General features: G+C 43.7%; 1 protein-coding gene across 1 annotated transcript in view; it reads left to right on the top strand.

The window, feature by feature from the left end:
- lama2 (laminin, alpha 2) overlaps positions 1–16458 on the top strand; it is a 326666-nt gene that overhangs the window by 122439 nt on the left and 187769 nt on the right. Inside the window, 2 exon segments of the mRNA XM_056480993.1 lie at positions 4351–4449; positions 14197–14414. Coding sequence (XP_056336968.1) covers positions 4351–4449; positions 14197–14414 — 317 coding nt within the window.

Genomic DNA, 16458 nt, shown 5'->3' with positions numbered 1-16458 from the left:
AGTGCTCTAGAGCAGTGTTTCCCAACCCTGTTCCTGAAGGCACACCAACAGTCCACATTTTCAACCTCTCCCTAATCAAACACACCTGAATCAACTCATCATAACATCAGAAGAGACTCCAACACCTAAAGTTAATGGGTCAGAAAAGGGAGACATCCAAAACATGTTCTGTTGGTGTGCCTCCAGGAACAGGGTTGGGAAACACTGCTCTAGAGTAATAGTTAAAGTGTGTGCGCCGCTTTACTCATTTCTTATTTTTGCATGTTTGTCGCACTTTAAAATGATCAGATCTACCAAAAATTGAATATTGGTGAAAGATAGCACAAGTAAACACATCATGCTGTTTTTAAAGACGGTTTTTCATTATTAAGGGAAGAAGAGAACAAGAAATCACTTTAATAAGACCTGCCTGACATGGTGAAGTAGACCAAAAGATCCTCAAAATCCAGCCACCATGCCGAGATCCAAAGAAATTCAAAAACAAATTAGAAAGAAAACTTTTAGATCTGCCATTCTGGAAAAGGTTATTTTAGATTAGATTCAACTTTATTGTCATTACACATGTACAAGTACAAGGCAACGAAATGCAGTTTCGGTCTAACCAGTTAAACAGAAAAAGCACCGTAATTATAATAAAAAAACAACAACAAAGTAATCTTCTATACCGCCCGGTCTCCTGCATTTACCCTCATGTTCTCATCCACATCACACCTGATATCTTCTATGGCCCGGCACGGTGACTGTAGCCCTTTGTCATATAATGTTTCTCCTTCAGCAACATCTTTTCGCAAAGTTGAAGCCAGCCTCATTGGCATAGATAATTTCATTCTGGACTTGACTGGCCTCCAACTCCATGACTCTCTGAAAGTAATTAGACACAGTGTATGTAAATGCTGTGATTTATGTATTTACATAACCGCAATAAGCTGTTTCCCATTGGCAATGGAATAAAATACAGGGAATATATTTGCGTTTCAATTCACAATATGAACCGCTGTTCACTTTGACTTTAGCCTATATAAGTTCTGTTTAGAACATGCTGTTATCTGTTCTGTCATACAATGTGAAAGCATTTGTAAATTTGACGGTAAAATGACATTGTTTTGGTATTGCTTGAGCTTGTGTGTAAAAGAAGTTCAAGCATTTGAAATCGGGGTTAACTGGATGCATTTTGTATCAAAGCATCAAGAAATGTGTTAATTGTATAGCCCACAAAGATGGATGTTGCAACCCAGGCTCATTCTGAAAACGTAGTTCCGTGGACGTTTCTGGAGACGGCGAAATACGTAGCCGGGGGTACGTATGGCTGCATTTCACTTTTTTAAGCGAACGCTGCGGGGCGGTGTGACGCATTTCCTTTTGGTGCTTGCCGGCCGGCCGCTCGCCTCTGTGTGGAGGGCTTTCCCGCCACAACCAGTTTGTCTGGTTAGCTCTTCGTGTACGTCGGCAGACTCGAGGCGCAGAGAGGGACTGACCACGACGATGACCGGGTTCGAGTCCAGGGAAGAGCGGTTCCAGAAATCAGGTAAGAGACGAAAAAAAAATCCAAAAAGTAAAGCGAACAAGTTCGTCACACGTCCGAAAACGTGGTAAAAATTAGACGAGGGCTTTTCTGGATGGCTTTTGTGAATCGTCGTTGGTTGAGTTTAGGGAAGGAGGAGGTCAGCCGATTGGCCGGTCGCAAGGTCAATCATTGTCAATCAGGCAGATAGGTGAAAGGTCGTTCGACAGCAGCCTCGCGAGAGCCGTTCGAGACGCGGAAAAAAAATACGTGCCTCCTGGGACGTATTTTGCGGCCTCTAGAAACGTCCACGGGACTACATTCTCAGAATGAGCCTGGGTTGGGATGTTGTGCTAACAGTTTTAAGAGTTAAGGAAACTTGTTAAATGTATTGAAAAAACTGTTGTAGCGATTGCAAAAAAACTGTAACAACTTTACAGACACCAAAAATGTTGAGGCGTCGTGTAGCTACATATTTATATGACCGTCATCTTCACTGTATGCGTATTTATAACAAAGCGGAATATGTTTGCCCACAGTCTAAACACGTTACCTGAGAACAAATAATAGATTCAGAAGACCAGAGTCATGAGATCGAGACAAGATGAATTAAACATCACGTTTTAGGCCGAGTTTGGACTGCATGATTTTCAAAGTAGTCGTGTCATGGATGTCATGTAACTGATGTTTAGTATACATTATATATATATATATATATATATATATATATATATAAAGCTAATGAATCAAAGAAACATAAAATTTCGTCATTTTTGCCTACTTTTAACATTTGGATTGGGTGTGTAATAGTACACCACCTTTTTTATTAGGACTACACCACTGCTGCAGGTAGCCATGCTAGTGGATGCTGCTCTCTCATTGGCTGTAGGTGATCGCTGATGTTATTTTCAATCAGAACTCATTCACCCGGCATGATTTGAATCACCGACAGCTCCAAATATTTAGCATGACAGATATCTTACGGGCGTCGGCGACTCATCGGATCGTTCTATCCATCTAGAGTTTTTTTCTGTGAGTGTAGGTGTGTGTGTCAATGTAGCTCTGTTTGTATATATGTGTGTGTCTGTGTGTATGTTTGTGTGTGAATGTATCTGAGTGTGTCTGTCTATGCATATATGTGTGTATATGTATATGTGTGTCTGTGTGCATCTGCATGCGTATGTGTGTGCACAAACACACACACACACACATTTGTTTGGTGGATTATGAGGACTCTCCAGAGGCAAAATTTGTGGAAACAGTGCATTAAGTGTGATTGGGCAGCGCTGTGCATTACACACACACACGCACACACATCTCAGGCTTGTCCTCATAAAGCAGCCTCCATTGTGTTTCTTACATTATAATAATTCATAATCCAGAAGGAAATCCCAGAGAGCCGTGATGCTCTTTATTCTCTGTGTGTAAAGCGAACATCATCTCTTATTTCCACATTGATTTTGGCATGAAATACGGCGCTTCTTGGGCGATCTGCCCAAATGTCACTCCTGGCTTGCCGGACAGCCGGAGCTGAGAGATCGATCTTATTTCCACGTGTTGGTCTGCGCTCTCGCCTTTACACACGAGCAGTCCGAGCGTATGAAAGTGTGTGTGTATCGCGCTGCAGTGATGTGAATGAACATGATCTGACCTCCACGTACACACAGGCCAACGCAGTGAAACCCGCGCGCATTCATCTGACGCTCAGTGTGTAGGAGTGTACGTGTGTGTGGGGGCTGGATGCAGAAAACACACACACACTCACACACACTCTCTGGTGAAGGCAGTTTTCCCTCCACGAACTGCTCTGATTGAACCACACTCATTCGCCCTGCAGCGCAGCGTTACTCAATAACAGCAGTGTGTGTGTGTGTGTGTGTGCGTGTGCGTGTGTGTGTGTGTGTGTGGCTTCATCAATAATCACTGTGCAGTGAACTTTTTCTTGACCTCTTCTTGAAAACAGGCATATTTTTGAGTGTTTCTGGGCCTGTGTGTGTATCTGTCTGTGTATGTGTGTGTGTCAGTGTGTGTGCGTGTGTCTGTGTGTGTTTGTGTATCTGAGTGTGTTTGTGTGTATATGCATGTGTTTGTGTGTGTATCCTAGTGTTTTTTCTGTGAGTGTATCTCTGTGTGTGTGTGTGCGTGCGCGTGTGTGTGTGTGCGTGCGTGCGCGTGTGCATGTGTGTGTGTGAACTTGCGTGCATTTGTCTAATGTGTAGTTGTGTGTTTTCAGTGAGCATATGTGTGTGCGTGTGTGTGTGTATCTGAGTGTGTCTGTGTGTATATATGCATGCGAGTGTGTGTGTGTGTATGTCAGTGTATCTTTGTGTGTATGTGTGTGTGTTTATCTGAGTGTGTCTGTGTGTCAATGCGTGTGTGGGGGGGGGTGAACTTGCGTGCATTTGTCTGTGTGTATCTGTGGATTTTCTGTGATTGTGTGGGTGTGTCTGGCTATGTGTGTTTTTGTGTGTGTGTCAGTGTACCTTTGTGTGTATATGTGTGTGTTTGTGTGTATGCAGAGGCGCATTGTGGTATTGTGTCTGTGTGTATATGCGTGTGTGTGTGTGTTTGCTTCTGCATTCGTTTGTGAATGTGTATCTGTTGGGGTGTCAGTGTATCTCTGTGTGTATATATATGTGTGTTTGTGTGTGTATATATCTGAGTTTGTCTGTGTGTATATGCATGTATTTGTGTGTGCGTCCATGTGCATTTGTGTGTGTGTATCTGTTCATTTGTGTGTGTGTCTGTGCAGTGAACTTGATTTTGACCTCTTCTTGAATATAGACATGATTGCTGACCTCTCTCATGTATGTGTGTGTGTGTGTGTGTGTGTGTGTGTGTGTCTGCAGCTCTTGGCGTATGGAGGCAGGCTGGTGTATTCGATTTCTCACGACACAGAAAGCCTGGAGGCCGTTCACACTCTCAGAGTTCCTGATGTCATCATAGAGGTACGTCTGTACACACAAACACACACACACTTTCACAGTGATCAGGTCAACACAAATGAAAAGATCCGGTAGCACTTTACTAGAAGCAAGCGTTCATTTGTGATAATTTAGTAAGTATATTTGATATTTTGGGGCGACATGGTAACGCAGTGGTTAGCACTGTCACCTCACAGCAAGAAGGTTGCCGGTTCGAATCCCGGCTGGGCCAGTTGACATTTCTGTCTGGAGTTTGCATGTTCTCCCTGTGCTGGTGTGGGTTTCCTCCGGGTGCTCAGGTTTCCCTCACAGCCCAAACAAATGTGCTATAGGTGACTTGGATAAGATAAGTTGTCCGTAGTGTTTGAGTGTACGTCCCGGTCCTCTAGGTTGGGGGTTGAGTGTTGGGCTAACGACCCACCTTATAAAAACTAGACGGTACAAAACACCAACATGGTGCGACTAAATATCAAATTTGTTATAAACGGCAGATGGAGTAAGTAGTATTTGATATTTTATTTAGTTATAATGAGATTTTATTAACCCAGGCTAAATTGGGAATTAGTGCCCTGGCATATGTCCAGCTGCATTAACCTCCAAAAATAAAGGCAAAATAATAAACAAAACCACAAACAGCGCATCGATGGAAGGATTGTATTCACAACCCAGCTGGATACACTCTTTCTAAAACGACCGTATCTCATTTATAAAGGTGACTATCAAACAAAACTACTCACCCGCATAAAGGAATCCCGGACGAGCCCCCGATTTATGTTAAGGCCAGCTCGTTCCCAACCGTACCATAAAAAATATCAAATACACAAAGATATATAATGAAATAAACATTTATTGAAGAGAATAACAAAATATCATAATTTTGAAATAAATAAATAAATAAATAAGTAATCAACTGAAATTCTCTCACCAAAATAATCTATAACACCAAAAACATAAGATAGCGAAGCAAAAGAGTTGGAGCAAAGTAATCCTCAGAGGAAGTGCCGCTCTACACAAAAAAAAAATCACATACAGTTGATGTCAGAATTATTAGCCCCCCTTTGATTTTTTTTCTTTTTTAAATATTTCCCAAATGATGTTTAACAGAGCAAGGAAATTTTCACAGTATGTCTGATAATATTTTTTCTTCTGGAGAAAGTCTTATTTGTTTTATTTCGGCTAGAATAAAAGCAGTTTTTAATTTTTTATGAACCATTTTAAGGTCAAAATTATGAGCCCCTTTAAGCTATATTTTTTTTCGTTCGTCTACAGAACAAACCATCATTATACAATAACTTGCCTAATTACCCTAACCTGCCTAGTTAACCTAATTAACCTAGTTAAGCCTTTAAATGTCACTTTAAGCTGTATAGAAGTGTCTTAAAAAATATCTAGTCAAACCTTATTTACTGTCATCATGACAAAGAGAAAAGAAATCAGTTATTAGAGATGATTTATTAAGTGTGGTTTATTTATAGACTAATTTCGAGAGAATCATGTGCTTATCATCAACTTGGCTGGCTCCTCATTAGCTCCGTAATCTGACCCATTAGATGATTACGGAAGCATTATAAATAACCAGAGTTTTTCACTCCAGTTTTCTTCGTCTTGAAGCTTCCCCCTTCCACCCCTACTTCCTCCCCCTTTTCCGATAGGGCGAAACGGTGGCCCAGTAGCTAGCACTGTTGCCTCACAGCAAGAACACCGCTGGTCTAACCTCCTATCGGGCTGGTTGGTGTTTCTGTGTGTAGTTTACACACAGCCCATTACACGGGTTCCCCGGTTTCCTTCCACCGTCCAAAAACATAAACCATAGCCAATCGACTAAACCAAATTATCACCTAAGACAACCTTAGTTCACACTTCTCACACGGCAACAAGCAGGGGAGTTCTCGAGACCTACCTGAGCTCGAACTCCCCTCTAGCCCTTCTAACGGGAGGGAGCCCCGGGCTCGAGGATATTACGAGCTCAGGGCTCTCTCCTGGGACAGCATGCCAAATTCGCTTTATTGATTATCAGCTAAGTGCTAACTCTTGAAAACTATTATGTTTAGAAATGTGTTGAAAAAATCTGCTCCGTTAAACAGAAATTATACTTCAACTGTAAATACATCCTCCACCAATAAATTAACTAATTAACTGTGACGTCACACTGCGAGGCCACCGAAAGGTAAGAAAAGTGAAGACAGGGACGAAACCCTGTAAAAGAGTTCACACTCACCTGAAGAATGTGGATGTGTGTGTGTGTCGTCTGCGGTGGCTCAGACTCACAGTGTGGACGTGAAGCTGTTTATGTCTGAGAGTGTGTTTGTTTGTGAAGGAGAGGACGTGTGTTTTTGAAGCACAGCTGTGTTTATGTTTGTGCGACTCTTTTCATGAGCTCACAGGAGTGTTTATGTCTGCGTGTGTGTAAAACTATGCGCGAGTATCTGCTCACATATAAGCAAAAATGTGTTTAATCTGAGCTCAGCAGAGGCACGTCACACTCTCCTTTATTTAGTCTCGGCTGAAAAGCAGCATCTTAATATTTGGTTTATTCACGTTTAACAGCAGAATGCTTTCTTCACGAGTTCACACTTGCAATAGTTTCAGAATAAAGCGTATTTGGCGTGCTGTCCGGGGAGAGGGCTCTGAGCTCGGGGAAGACACCCAAACTCGAGTTATTCCTCTTATCAGGAAACAAAGAGGAATAGGGATTCGAGCGAAGTATCTAACCCGGCCCCAGAACGCTCCCCCCGGGATTGTAATGCTTAAGAGGTGAGGTGACGGGGTGGTGGAGGGATGCTAAAGTCGTAAGATGCTGCAGGTGAGACAGCTTTGGTATATATAGGGGTTTGGTCGAGAACTGATTGGATAATAGAATAATTGTCAATGACGTATTTGATACTGAAACTTCTGCGCGTGCTCCTCCCGAAATTTGTTTATAAAACATCTCATAGTTGCAGAAACGCCTATGTGTATAATGTTCGTGATGAGGTTAGTGGGATTGTTCAAGCAAAAATGAAAATTCTCTAATCATTTACTCTCCATTCACTTGTGCCAAACCTGTTTGAGTTTCTTTATTCTGTTGAACAAAGAAGATACTTTGGAGAAAGTTGGAAATATGTATTTTTATGGTGTTTATTTTTGCTATTACTGATGTCAACGGTTACAGTTTTTCAGATTTCTTCAGATCAACTTATTTTGTGTTCAACGTAAGTGTAACGAGGAGGCTGACACAGAGGGATCCATCTGCAGTATGTTTATTAAACACAGTTGAATCAGAAAAGTAAAGAAACACTCACATGAAGTTCAGGCATAAGGAGTCGATAGGTAAGTAGAAAACACTCGTTGGTCGTAGGCATAGATCAGGGCTGGCGGCGTAACTCAGAAACGGAGAGGAAAGCAGAGGGTCTGGGCAGGCAGCAAGGAAAACAAGATCGAGAGCAGTCCGGGTCAGTAACAGGAGATCAAACAGTGGATGTGTAGAAACGCTCTGTAATGTTGACTGGGCAAACAAGACTTCGCAATGAAGTGAGTGTGTGTGCTGCTTATATGTGTGTGTGTGTGTGATGCGAATCAGGTGCAGCGCAATCAGTGACAGGTACGGGGCTTCTGGGGGATGTAGTGCTAAAAGTCCGGTGAGAGAGAACTCTGCTGGCCAGTGAGGGGAATGACTGGGACCGAGCTGGTGACAGTAAGAAAGAAACTCAAGCATATTGGGGTGGAATAAATAGTAAATACATTTCAATTTGGGCTAAACTATCCCTTTAATTACGTTATTATTTACTAGAGGTTGCACCGACTTTAATGCTCTGCAGTGACGCTTTTTGATTAACGTCGACTAGTTGTGCTGCGCAGATCACATGGTTTGACCTGAAATACATGGCAGCTTTACACACAGCTCACTGAATGAAACTGCCCTCAGATTATTTACAGTAATATTTTTAAGTAAAGTTTCATAAACTAATTTGGAGAGGAGCACTTGATAAGATCAACGTCTGAGCACGTCTGGCCACTCGTCTGTAATTAGTAATAATCCAATCAGAGTGATCCTAGTTTACTATAAATGGATCAGTTTCTCCCTACTGCTCTATCTTCGTTTGGAAGAATCCCCCCTTCCACCCCATCTCCTCCTTTTCCTCCCTTTTCTAAAGGGGGAGCTCTCGAGACCTACCTGATCTCGGATCTCCTGATATGCTTATCGACCGGGCGGGAGCCCTGGGCTCAAATATCTCCGAGCTCAGGGTTCTCTCCCGGGACAGCATGTCAAACCTGCTTTATACGCCAAGCATATCTAAGTGGGAACTCTTGAAATGTTATTTGTCTTATGTCAGCGTCAAAGATTCACGTGAACTTTAAATCGTCAAACAGATCCAAGTTAGATCGCTTCATGCTTATACCCTTGAGCAGATGCTAGCCAATCACGTTTACGGAACCCTGGAAAAGTAATGTGATTGGCTGTTGCCCTCTGCAAAGTGTAGACGCGGACATATTTTGTGAATGAAGCGCGCAGAAACTGTGAAGTGCACAGTAGCGGAGCTGTGACAAATTTCATAGCGTGTGTAAACATTATCCACGGTAAACGCGTTGAAGATGGAGGAGACGTCTAATGACCAAGATGAGCCAGTAACCACGAAAATGCCCGACATGAGCAGGGTTTTGAGCAGCTTTCTATTGTGCACGATCATAGCGGTAAACATGCATCTGAGCAAGTCTCTGACAGCGTAATATGGCTTAACGTAACATTATAGCCTTTTTTTTGCCATATTTTCTCTGGGCCACATTAGGCTCACAGCTGTAATAGCCAGAGTTTACTTTGCCAAATATTTGCCAAAAGTGGCCCACATATGTCTTAAGATAACTAGGCCACCTACACGTGTGAGCCACTTTAGGTTTAGACAAAGATTACCATTAAATGACTAGGCCACATTTTTACCAACTGTGGCCCAAATTTGTCCTCCATCATTTGGGCCAAATGTATCATTTTCCAAATGGGTCACATTAGGCTCACATTCAGATTACATTTTGCCATAAGTGCCAAATATTTGCCTTAAATGGCCCATAAATGAATTTGAATCTTTGGCCTACTTTTGCCATTCCACAGGTGGTCCACTTCAGGCTCACATTCATTTTGTCTGGGCCGAAGCAATACCACCAGTGTTGCATAACTGCCTAAAGTGGCCCACATTCGTATGCTATCTGGGTAGGGCAGTTGATTTGCATGGGTTCTAGTCAAGCGGCAACCTTCCGCTCTGGAAGCCAATAAGGAATAAAATTAAAACTGCAATTCATCGACTCGCATTAGGGGGCAGGCTCCAGGAAGTCCAGGTCATTTCTGACTGCAATGGGAAATTGGCCATTTTTACAGCTGATAAAAACATGCTTGGTACAAAAGATGGCTTTGGTGCATATAGCCATGATTAACCTTCATGACAACTGTGAGGGGGGTGAATTTTTTTATAACTCATCCGTTTCGTTTTAATAAGTTATATTAAGTCTGCATAATTAAGGGCGTGGCCACTTAAGTGACAGCTAGGTCTCGCTGCTTGCTGTCTCGTCACCTCAGCTGATTACGGCTAATTAGCCGATAAACTCGGCATATACATCGCATTTTTGTGTTGGTTAATGTTTCTTTACACAGTCAATTGCCTTTTGGACTTATTTCTTACAATTATCAGATGATATGGCAGGCTGTGTGCACTACATTGTGCTCACAAACCATTCACGTGGCCTCCGTTTCCCATGTGAGTGAAATTATATACTTGTATACCATCTCTATAAATGTATTTGTTTTATTTAAGATTATTTATCATGTATAATGTTCTTTAGACCTGTAATGCACTCCAGAATCTGACAGAGTGATTAGCTCTAGAAGGCTCTAGAACAGTCATCTGAAGCGTCATACAGTGTTATGCTGGAGTTCATCAATTGTCTTGCATTTACACAGACTATAATTGAAATGTTTTGAAGTGTTTCGCGTTTTCCTCCTGTTGAAAAACATCATAAGAACAATGTTTAGTGGCTCAATGTATTACTATAGTGTTTTTAAAAGTCTAAACACTTTATTGATATAGTGTACAGCCAAGCACATGTGGTCAGAACACAAACGAGTCGCAGGTAATAGAGTATCAAGTGTTTCTCCCAAAGTAAAGTCTGTCTGCCAGGTCTAAGCAAAGTGCCAGCAGGTGTCTGTAGCTCCGCCCACTCTCCGCCTCTTTGCCCTTGTTTGGTATCCCGCCGTGGGTGCGATGACGCGCGAACAAAATGGCGACAATTGGCCGCGCCTACTTGTAGCTTCATTTGCAGTGTTCAGAAACCAATGGGTGACGTCACAGATACTACGTCCATATATTATACAGTCTATGGTTCTAGTTCTGGGATGCAAGCAGCAGTGAAGGCTGGCTGGTGGATGGCGTCTTGTGGCTCTTTGGATGAAGGTCTCCATGCCTGAAGTGTCATTGTAGATGGCCAATAGTAATAGAGATGTGTCTGTTCAGTCATTGGCAATACACAGTTTGCAATGCTGATGTGTTTCAGCCACTAACGGCTTCCAATGTCCAAAGCTGTAGGTTGTAATCTGGACTCATGACAGAGTTGAAATAGTTATACAGAATGTCTCTGACTGTGTACACAAATATATTCATTATTATATGTATAGTTATGGGCGGCGCAGTGGGTAGCGCCGGCTTAGGGGTCACCACGATAAACTGCCAACTATTCCAGCAATTTTTACGCAGCAGATGCCCTTCCAGCCGCAACCCAGTACTGGGAAACACCCATACACTCTCACATTCACACACACACTCATTCACTATGGCCAGTTTAGTTTATTCAGTTCACCTATAGCGCATGTGTTTGGACTGTGGGGGAAACCGGAGCACCCGGAGACATGCAAACTCCACACAGAAATGCCAACTGACCCAGCCGAGGCTCAAACCAGCGACCTTCTTACTGTGAGGCGACAGCGCTAACCACTGAGCCACCGTGCCGCCTTTATTTTTTCTTTTTCTTAAGCAGTTTTAAGCAAACATCTAAGGAACTGCGTTAGGTCTCCTGAGTTTTGAAAGATCAGTCCTTTTCCTTTAGGAAATATTGTCTTATTATTTTATTGCTTCCAGTTAACAGTAGTGTGTGTGTGTGTGTGTGTGTGTGTGTGTTTGTGTGTTTGTGTGTGTGTGTGTGTGAGAGAGAGAGAGAGAGAGAGAGAGAGAGAGAGAGAGTGTGTGTGACACATGTTGTGCCCCTGTGCTCAAGCTGTGTTAATCTTCTGTCCTTTGTACATTTGAAATACTAGTATGGTGTGTGTGTATGTGCGCGCGTGTGTGTGTGTGTGTGTGCTCATGTGTGTATGACAGGTAATTATTGTTCGTTAAGCCCTGTTTTGCATGTGCATACCTCATTAACTTAGTGCAAATAGAGAGTCCAGCTCCCATAAATCCTCAATCTTCTAGCGCTGTGTGCGCGAGTGTGTGTGTGTGTGTGCATGTCAATAAAGCCTTATTTTTCCAGCAGTGTGTGTGTGTGTGTGTGTGTGTGTGTGTGGTGGGATGGTAAATAAACGAGCTGAATGAATCTCTTCCCATAATGCACTAGGATGAGTCTGCTCACAATGTCAGAGCGGAGATATATGGGTTACCTGTTATTGCATCAATGCGCACACACACACACACACAATTCTTCTCAATTTATTAAACATCATTTCCTGAAAATATTCCTCCCATCAAAACAGTCTCCCCCATCTCTTTCACGCAAATCACAATTTCCTTCATAAATCACCATATGCCACACACACACACATGCACACACACACACACACACACACATTCACGCATGCACACACATTCAGCCGCACACCCTCATCCATGCACACACACAAACACAACCATGCACGCACATACATACATACACACACACACACGCACACACACACACATACAATCATACACACACACACAGCCGCACACGAGCAAACACTCATCCTTGAACATGCATACATACACACATACACACTGTCTGCATGCGCACACACACAGCCACACATAGTCACACACAGACACAACGCATACATGCACACACTCATCCACACACATACATACACAGCCCTGCATGTACATTCATATACACACACATACATGCTGTCTGCACGCACGCACACACATAAACACATCCACGCATGCACACATACACAGCCTGGCACGCACACAAATATTGTACACACACACACACACACACTGTCTGCATGCGCACACATACATATACACAGCCATGCACGCACACACAAACACACACGCACACAGCCGCACACAAGCACACACTCATCCATGTACATATACACACATACACAGCCATGGACGCGCATACACACTGTCTGCATGCGCAGACACACACACCCACACACATGCATCCACACACACACACTTATCCATGCACACACACTTGCATGCACATACACATTCATGCACGCACACACATGCATCTGTCTACACATACACACACACGCACACACACACATCTGCGCATACGGACACACACACACAGCTGCACACACTCACCCATGAGCACCCACACACACAGCCATGCACGCACTCGCATACATACAAACACATACACACTCTCTACACACACACAAACACACACATATGCACAAACTCATCCACGCACACACACATACATACACATAGCCATGCAAGCACACACATACACACTGTCTGCACACACACCCACACACATGCATGCACAGACACGCACAAAGACACACACGCCCATGCATGCACACAGACACACACGCACCTATGCACGCACATACACACACACACACACACAGCTGCACACGCACATGCACACACACACACACGGCTGCACACACTCATCCATGCACACACACACAGGCACAGCCATGCACGCACGCACATACATACACACACATATACACTGTCTGCACGCGCACACACACAGCCACACAGAGCACATACATGCACGCGCAGACACACACACAGACACACACACATGCTTATGCATGCACACACACACTCATCCATGCACACACATAAACACACAGCTGCACACAGACACACACAAACATAGACACACATGCACACACACACACACAGACACACGCCCATGCATGCATACACACATGCACAGACACAGCTCCACACACACACACACACACACACACACACACATTCATGCATGCACACAAACACACACTTACTCATTCACTCATTTTCCTTTATTAATCAGGAGTCGCCACAGTGGAATGAATCGCCAACTAATCCAGCATATGTTTTACACAGCGGATGCCCTTCCAGCTGCAACCCAGTACTGGGAAACACCCATACACACTCATTCACACTTCAGAAAATTTAGTTTCTTCAGTTCCCCTATAGCGCATGTGTGGGAAAACCCACGCCAACACGGGGAGAACATGCAAACTCCACACAGAAATGCCAACTGACCCAGCTGGGACTCAAACCAGTGACCTTCTTGCTGTGAGGCGACATTGCTAACCACTGTGCTGCCACATCACCTATATATATATATATATATGAGAAGTTAACATACTTCCTGTTTCAATTGTCCGCTGTAATGCTGTGTGTGTGTTACAGTTGTATTGTTGTTGTGTGTGAAGCTCTCGCTACGGTGTGTGTATTCTGTCAGCTAACAGTGGACTACAGATGACCTGCGTGTACTGACAGCGCTGTACTGTCATTAACTCTGCTATGTTCATAGTTTACCACATTGCCCTCACTGTCAGCTGGTTTGTGTGTGTGTGTGTGTGTGTGTGTGCAGGGTGGAGGTCTGCGGCTGGTTCACAGGTGGTCTGAGGCGTTGCTGAAGCCGCTCTCCTCATCTGAGCGCGGAGTAGATCTGCTGCCGGAGCTCTTCCAGCATCAGGCCTCAGGGCAGAGCGTCAGCAGGAGAGACTTCCACTCTGTACTGCAGCACATCCAGCGGCTGATGCTGAGGGCAGAGCACAGTCTACAGGAGCACACACACGCCATCTACAGGTCTGACTTCACACTGCACACACACACACACACACACACACACACACACACACACTCGGAGAGATAGAGCGAGAGCAAGACACACTCACAGTACACACACATGCACACACTCTCGCACACTCAAAGATAGAGCGAGAGAGAGAGCAAGACACAGTATAGACACACACACACACACATACAGACACACTCAGAGCAAGACACAATCACAGTACGTACACACACACTCAAAACATGACACACACTCAAAACATCACACATAGAACACACACACACTCAAAAATACTAAGGACAAGACACACACACTCAGACAAACACTCAAAACATGACACGCACAGACACACACACACACACAAACACGACACAAACACACACACACACTCAAAACATGACACAAACACACACACACACTCAAAACATGACATTAACACACACACTCAAAACATGACACACACGCACACACAAACACGACACAGACACGCACACACACACAAACACACTCAAAACATGACACAAACACACACATACACACACACACACTCAAAACATGACACAAACACACATACACACACACACACTCAACATGACACAGACACACACATACACACACACACACACACACACACTCACACATGCATGCATTCAGAAATAAAGCAAGGCATAATCACAGTACACACTCACACTCACACACACACACATACACACACACAGACACTCAGAGCAAGACACAATCACAGTATATACCATAGGAACCATATACAGACAGACACAAACGCACACTCATAGCACATATACACTCTCTTTCACACACACGCACACACACACATTCAGAAATAGAGCGAGAGTAAGACACAGTCACAGTACACACACATACTCAAAGCAAGACACAATCACAGTATACACAGACGCACACACACAGACACACATTTAGAGTACTGAGAACAAGACAGGCACAGACACTGAAAACATGACACACACACACACACACACACACACACACACACACACACACACACACTCTCTCTCTCTCACATACTCTAGGCAAGACACAATCACAGTATACACAGACGCACACACACAGACACACATTTAGAGTACTGAGAACAAGACAGGCACAGACACTGAAAACATGACACACACACACACACACACACACACACATACTCAAAAAAAAACAAATTGGCACAGTATGTAAGTGTTTTATTACTGGGCATTCACTGCATGGCCACATGCTGGTATAGTTGGTGGTTCATTACGCTGGGGCAGCCCCTACTACTGTACGTTCACACCGAAAGCGGCGATAGCATCAAAGTAACCGGAAGCCATTCATTTTCAATGAGAGCCGGCAGCGATAAGCGGCGAGGAGCAGCGCAGCGCGTCTTCGCCGGTGTGGGCGTCGAGGAGAGTTGAAATCAAGTCAACTTTATGGTAATGAGCTATGACACGGTTCAGTGGCAAGCGAACAGATGGTAAAGTCTAGATCAGATACGTGGCCTGCATTTTTTTATGACACTGAATAACAATAATTAATATTTTTACATCACTGTAATTGTTGGGTTTAGGGTTGGGGTGGGGGTAGACGTTAACAAATACAATTTATTGGGTAATTTAATTGATAACATAATTAATAGCCGGTACAACTACTGTTTTTACATTACTGTGACGGTTGGGTTTGAGCTCAAACTCGCTCATTCAGAGGTGGAAACCGTCAGACATCATCATAAAGTGAACACAAAACAAAAGTCTCCATCTGGAGCTCATTCATAGGTCTCGACACTTGTAAACACTCGTCACGATACCAAACTGACCAATCATAGAGCTTGCGCTATGCGACGTCGCAAAATGTAGTTACATTTTTTGAGAGGTGCACGTCAGTGGCGGCGTCGCTTTTCCTTCGCTTTCGTCAATTGGTGGAGTTTGTTCCTCCACTGTCACCACTGGGCCTTGGGCCTTGTGGAGCTGCGCATCGATGGATTTGCTCTTTAGTGTTTGGACTTTCTGCAGTGAATATTAAACCACACTGAACTGAGGTAAACTGAACTTCAAC

This window comes from Danio aesculapii, chromosome 20 (assembly GCF_903798145.1).
Source record: "Danio aesculapii chromosome 20, fDanAes4.1, whole genome shotgun sequence".
Lineage (NCBI taxonomy): Eukaryota > Metazoa > Chordata > Actinopteri > Cypriniformes > Danionidae > Danio > Danio aesculapii.
Note: the sequence above shows the minus strand (reverse complement) of the source record. Positions and strands in the feature narration are given on the sequence as shown.